Source organism: Durio zibethinus, chromosome 14, assembly GCF_047325235.1.
Source record: "Durio zibethinus cultivar Kanyao isolate XHJ-2024 chromosome 14, ASM4732523v1, whole genome shotgun sequence".
NCBI classification, from domain to species: Eukaryota; Viridiplantae; Streptophyta; class Magnoliopsida; order Malvales; family Malvaceae; genus Durio; species Durio zibethinus.
Window position 1 is genome coordinate 13,915,232 of NC_143175.1, and position 5,996 is coordinate 13,921,227.

The window sequence follows — 5,996 nt, forward strand, 5'->3', positions numbered from 1 at the left end:
ATGAACCATAAGGGTGGTAAAAAAAAAATTTGAAGAAAACCTTCTTTTGTACATCTCGACAGTTTTCTCTACCTCAAAGAATGAAAAAAAAAATTGAAAGAAAATTTTTCTTGAACACCTTACAATTTTTCTTTGAACACCCAAATTCATTGACACTAAACATATTATAGGCAGACATCCCAAAAAAAATGAAAAAAAAAAATCCTGAATCCCACATTAAAGAAAGAATGAAACTATAAAACGAGACCAAAAAAAAAAAAATTCATGTGTTTCCGATTCAATCCATAGTGCAGCAGCTTAAGAATTGAACCCTACTCATATTTAGATATAACTGATAACTCCATCGCCATCGATCCGTGTTACTAGTCGGCAATTTGCCAGGCAAAGCTGAGCTAGAATGTTCAGATATATATATTCACAGAGATAATGAGTTAGTATATGCATGCCGAGTAAATATATACAGGAGTAACCTTACAGGCTTACAGGACTAATATAGCAATAGAGAAGCTGCGTTTTATTTCTCCTCGATAAACCAAGCTCGCATGACATAAGGCAAACATACTATCATACAAAGCCACTAAGACAGATTTTTTTTTCTTTTTTTTTTTTTAACATGGTTCATTTACAGAACTAAAACAGAAGCCGCGAGATTCAGTCATCATCCTCATCTTCTTCTTCATCCTCCTACAATTGCAAAAAGCCAACTGAAATCAGGATTTATAAGAGAAATGGATCTGCAAAACTTGAAAAGTTTAATAGCAGAAAATCAATATGATTGAGTCAATTATTGTCTGCAATATAAAGGAAATAGAATTTTATTACTGGTATGGTGTTACAACACACTGAATAAACTAATAAACCAACCAAAGTGTTGAAAAGTTTTGACACAAGAAATCCTTCACTCAAGCTACATCTTTAGACCAGCAAGCATATGCAATCAGACCAGAGATGACCATTAACCAAGGTTTCTGAGGGAAAATTTATAGTTGAGGTGTTTGTTGATAATTCCCAGGACAAAAGGCAATCCCAAAGTGCAGTAGCTAGGGCAACATTCATCCAGTAAATTTCAAACACAAAAAATTTTCACCCAAATACTAAGATGCAAAAAATAAGCTTGACTACTAGAAAATTGTGGACAGACTTTATCTTTTCAATCAATAACATTTGAACCTCATAGCTACCATGATCCCACCCCTTTTCCTGCTTCAGCAAATGCCCAAAGTAAAAATAAAGAGATGGAAGTAAATCACAATCGAAATAACATGCCCATTGATTAGGATGTAGTTGCGATGGATACAAACCAAATCTGCAGAATCTTTAGATATGTTGTTCAGAGCAACATATATACACAAGGATGTTCAATTGCAGCTTATAGGTCAAATAAACTAATCAGAAAAGTTTAGTGGATGATTAAACCAGAAAACACTATAGTTATGGAAAAAAAAAATTACCATGTAATAGAGAACTGCTGCAAAAGTGAAAACTGAAAATTTTCACACAAGGTAGACAAGGCAAGCGCATAGCTTAAATAGGTTACCTCACTTTCTTCATCATCCTTGACATTCACCTGGGATTTTGATGTTTCAGACTCTGCTTCTTCCTCATCTTCGGTATTTTCCTGAGTTATACATAATAGAGTCAAGAGAGAAATCTAAAATAGGATGAATTATGCAATTTTTTCTCAAGTACGGAATGAACAGTTTACCAGTTTCTTTTTGTAGGCTTCCATGAGCTTCTCATATTCTGATTTCCTTTTTGCTGCTTTTGCTTCATATGGAGCTTTCTCCTACCAATTGCAACCCATAGAAGATTAGGTAAGGACTTAAGGCTGACTTTCAAAAAGTTAAGTGTCAAGCCACAAATAGAGAATGGACTTACTAACAACTTTATATTCCATTTCCCATAACTAGTTAATTTGACTAATTCATGTATGTGATAAATTTGCAACTTGCGACATCAATCAGAAGATGCATATCTCAAAATCCACCATCCAGCCCCATGCAATACCATATATCTAGGTCCCCTGTAGTTTATACCAGACTGGCATTGGCTTGACCATGCCATAATAGTTCCAAAGTCGATGAACAAGTGATTGGTGAATAGCCAGGTCCAGAGGAGCCACAGTGGAAGTTTTATGCATCACCTTTACAAACAGAATCCATGGTTTTTTCCAAGTTAAAGGTAAACATCGGAGGAGTGGTTGGCATAATTCATTGTCCATACACATCCCAACCAACACAAGTAATTTTTGGTGATATTGAGAACTTACTGCATTAGACATGGACTTCCACTTTTCTCCTCCCGCCTTGCCCACCTTCATCACAATATCCAGCAACAAAATCAATTTGACACTTCAGATGAAGAGAAATAAAAAATTTAAAAGCAACATTTTCCAAATTGAGCAAACACATGATAACAGATTGCTACTTACAGCTGAGACAGCCTTCACTTTTGGATGCTCTCGTTTGTAAATTATTCTAAACTCTTCTCTGCAACCAATTAATAGTTGAATGTGTTGCAGGTGGACTGAAATTTTGTCATTTTCGTGAAAAACTGTATTAAAGAAACTTACAGAAAAACAAAGAAAGCAGTGGGAGGTCTCTTGGGTTTGTTGGGGTCTTTCTTGGCCCATGTCTCATTCTTTGCGCGTTTTTGGTTACTCTTATCAGCTTGGAGTGCTGCCTTTCGCTTTCCAACGATCCTAAAAGAGGAGAAATTTACACATAACTCGTTTCTTGTTAAAATATAGAAAATGAAATAACCAGAATGAACTAAAATGAATTATAAGAATAATGCTTGAAACAATGACTCTTTGATCATCAATGACATGGTTAAGAAGACTCAGAAAAACAAAGTTACTCAGACATTACACAACATTTTTCAATTAGAACTTCTAAAGCAAAAGAAAATAACCTGTTCTCAACAGGCTTTACTGTTTCCTTGTTGTTGTCCTTCCTTGCAGCTGCTCTGCTCCTTGTTGCCTTCATTCTTACAAGAAAGCTTCCTGAAATAACATAAGTAAATCGCGGCGCATACGACAAACTGTCACTGAAAATCTAGATTTAATTGATCACAGTCAACATGGAAGACAATTTTGAATTAGCAATCTAGGATTAAAGTATCATTTTGCTTAAAGTAGTATTCTTTGTAACAAAGACCGCAAATTTTTAACAAAATGTCCTACCTTGGACCAAAAATTGTTGAAAAGTTCCCAAAAAAAGGGAATTTAAAAAAAAAAAAAAACCAATAATTCCTGGGAAAACAAGTTGTCATGAGACATGAAGTCAACCATTGTTCCTTTCAACAACAGACACACAGAAAAAGAAAATCGGACCATAAAAGCAACAGAATTACCCAGATAAAGAAAACCTTGGAAAGCGAGCAAAAGTTATACAAGGGATATAAAACTAGATCAACCAGGATCATATGAAAAGAAATTTTTGCAAAGGAATAACTGTCAAAGCAAATAAATAGCAATAAAAAATGGTAAATATTAGATCAAACAATATGCATAAAATTGTAAAAGGAATAACATACCTCTTCGATGGAAGAGAAATGAAAAAAAAAACAAAGAAATTATAGAAAAAGCAGAGGAGAACAGGAAAGAAGTAAAACTAACAAAAAGCAAAGATAGACAGAGAGGAAGAAAGGAAGAGAGGAAGAGAGAGAAAGGAAAGAAAAGAAGGAACAATCGTAGGTGTCAAGAAGATATTTGTGGGAGAGTTCATTAAAGGCAACTTTTGGGAGCGGAGAGAGGGAAGTTGACTGTGGGTACATTTTGTCGCTTTTGTTTGGGGTTGTGTTCATCCTACTTGCAGAGCATCTAACATGTCTGACAGACCGGTTTCTCATTTGTTGGCATCAAAACCAAGTCTAACTGTTCGAAACTACTGTGCACTGTCTGATCTGACCTTTTGTCATTCTATTATTTTCATGGTGCAAATAATAGTTCCCCTCATTGTCAATTTTCTTCTGCTGCCTCTCTGATTCCTTCTTGCTGTAGAATTAAGCAACTGTGGAAATATTGGTCAACTTGATGTTAATCATGGGGAAAATGTTAAAAATATCAGCATGAACACCGAACAATTAAAATTAAGAATTTAATTAAATAGAATTCTGAAGATTGACAAAAAAACACCCAATCAAACGGACATGATTGAAGATTTGTTTTTAGTTCAGCGGATTAACTATTCAATTTCTTTCATGACAAACATATTGAATCTAATGAAAAGAGAGTTACAATTTCCTTTACCATGTAATGCTAGAAATATAGAAGAAAATATTTAGAGAATTTTCCTTTTGCAATTTTTTTAGTTCATTGATTCAATCTTGAGCACAAAAAAATTGTTTTCCATTGCAAAACATCCGTTTAAAAAGAATCCTTTAACTTGTGACGGAAAATGACATAACAAACCTAAAATAATACCCTTATAAATTATTAAGGTGAAAAACCACCGACTATCCAACCTCATTTAAAAATAAAAATGACAAAATAACTTATATTCGATAAATTTTAATTTATTTTAATTTGATAAAATTAAATTTAAAAAAAAAAATCGATCAAAGATTGGATCAAAGGTAAATCAATTTTTTTGTTAAATTTGAGGTTAGGTTGAAGTCAAGTTTTAAGTAGTAATGCCCCGACTTGAGCCAATTATATATAAAATTATATATATTTATTATTATTTATTTAATTAATTATTTATATATTATATTGATAAATTATTATTTAATATTTTAATTTAAGATATTAATTTAATAAAAATATTATATTTATGTATAATTAAAATATAATTTATATTAAAATAATATTTTATAAATATTATACTAATTTAAAATTATTAAATTAATTTTAATAGGATCCATTGTTGTTTATAAATATTTGAATTAGATATAAAAATTTAATATTTTAATACGAATGTAAATATTAAGGGATTGAATCAAAACAAATAAAAATCCCTTCTGACCCAACGCCATCCCTACCCACAAATGGAAACAAAAGCCCTAAAATTCACATTCCCATTCCCATCCCCATCCATCAATTTAAAAAAAAAAAAAAAAAAAAAAGACAACAAAAATTTGAGAAAAAAAACGAAAAGGCATAAATTAGTAGGGTCAATACATGTTATTCCCTATGAGAGTAACAATATACTATATTTTACAAAGTTGGTCTACTTGTAGACCAAGATTCTATCCACCAGCACCACTGCCTAGTCCTCCGCCATGGTCACAGCCATCATCGCAGTTGCCGCAGCGTCACATTTTTTTTGGGGCACTTATCCACAACCCTAACCCAAGCTCTTGTAGAATCCAAGCCACCCTAACCCAAGCTCTGGTAGAATCCAAGCTAGCTTTTCCTTTGGCACCTAGAAAACACCATCACCACCCAAAAAAGCAGCCTCAAAACCACTATTTGACCTCTTTGTTTGGTGCAAATCCACCGGACTGGCTAGACGGGACAATGATCGGAGACCGAGGATTTGACCCTTTTGGCTTCAAACCCTTTTGGTACAACGCACTATATATGTTCCATGCAATTTCACGCATGTTGTTTATTATAAAAATACCAGAATTTAAATTATATTATGAACATAAAAAAATGTACAAAATATTTAGACAGTGGAAAGCTGTCTGCGAAATATCATAAATAGACCTAATAATTTATGTATTTATATCGTAAAAAATAATAAAAATTCATGTAATTATATTATATTTTACGCGAAAATAATGTATTATAATTCTTGTCCACATAAAAAACACAAAATATAATTTTTGGTTTTTGTTAAATACATATATGTTTTTTGTTAAAATTTTAATTTCTATCACTTTCATATTTTTTTTCGTATTATTTTCATATTTTAGTATTGTATTGTATTTTAAATTATTTAGTCTAGTTGCAAATCAAGTTTTTATCATATCTATTCATTGTAAATTTTATCTTGTAAAGTTTATTAAATAAAAATGAAAGGGAAAAAAATGAAAATGAAACGCGGATA

At 32.2% G+C, this 5,996-nt stretch overlaps 1 protein-coding gene across 3 annotated transcripts; it reads right to left on the reverse strand.

Moving 5' to 3' along the window:
• Window positions 1-388: 388 nt before the first annotated feature.
• Window positions 389-3,702, reverse strand: LOC111295336 (high mobility group B protein 3-like). 3 transcript variants are annotated; one of them, XM_022888792.2, is made up of 8 exons: window positions 3,538-3,702; window positions 2,914-3,004; window positions 2,573-2,701; window positions 2,432-2,489; window positions 2,270-2,314; window positions 1,706-1,786; window positions 1,538-1,618; window positions 389-684 (listed from the first exon to the last, which is right to left on the reverse strand). In XM_022888792.2, the coding sequence occupies exons 2-8, from the start codon at window positions 2,985-2,987 to the stop codon at window positions 652-654; spliced, it is 501 nt and encodes a 166-aa protein (XP_022744527.1). In that variant the 5' UTR covers window positions 2,988-3,004; window positions 3,538-3,702; the 3' UTR covers window positions 389-651. The 3 variants fall into 3 exon arrangements, 2 of the variants coding, with proteins under 2 accessions (XP_022744527.1, XP_022744526.1); XM_022888791.2 differs by having other exon boundaries at window positions 1,452-1,618; XR_016327573.1 differs by lacking the exon at window positions 389-684 and adding an exon at window positions 1,879-2,143.
• Window positions 3,703-5,996: the final 2,294 nt, after the last annotated feature.

Excerpts from the sequence above, each read along its gene's own strand:
- LOC111295336 (XM_022888791.2), bottom strand. The coding sequence starts at position 2,987 with ATGAAGGCAACAAGGAGCAGAGCAGCTGCAAGGAAGGACAACAACAAG. Across the intron at positions 2,490-2,572 it reads ACTGCTTTCTTTGTTTTTCT|AGAAGAGTTTAGAATAATTT; the intron begins GTAAGTTTCTTT and ends AATTGGTTGCAG. Across the intron at positions 1,787-2,269 it reads GGAAGTCCATGTCTAATGCA|GAGAAAGCTCCATATGAAGC; the intron begins GTAAGTTCTCAA and ends TGCAATTGGTAG.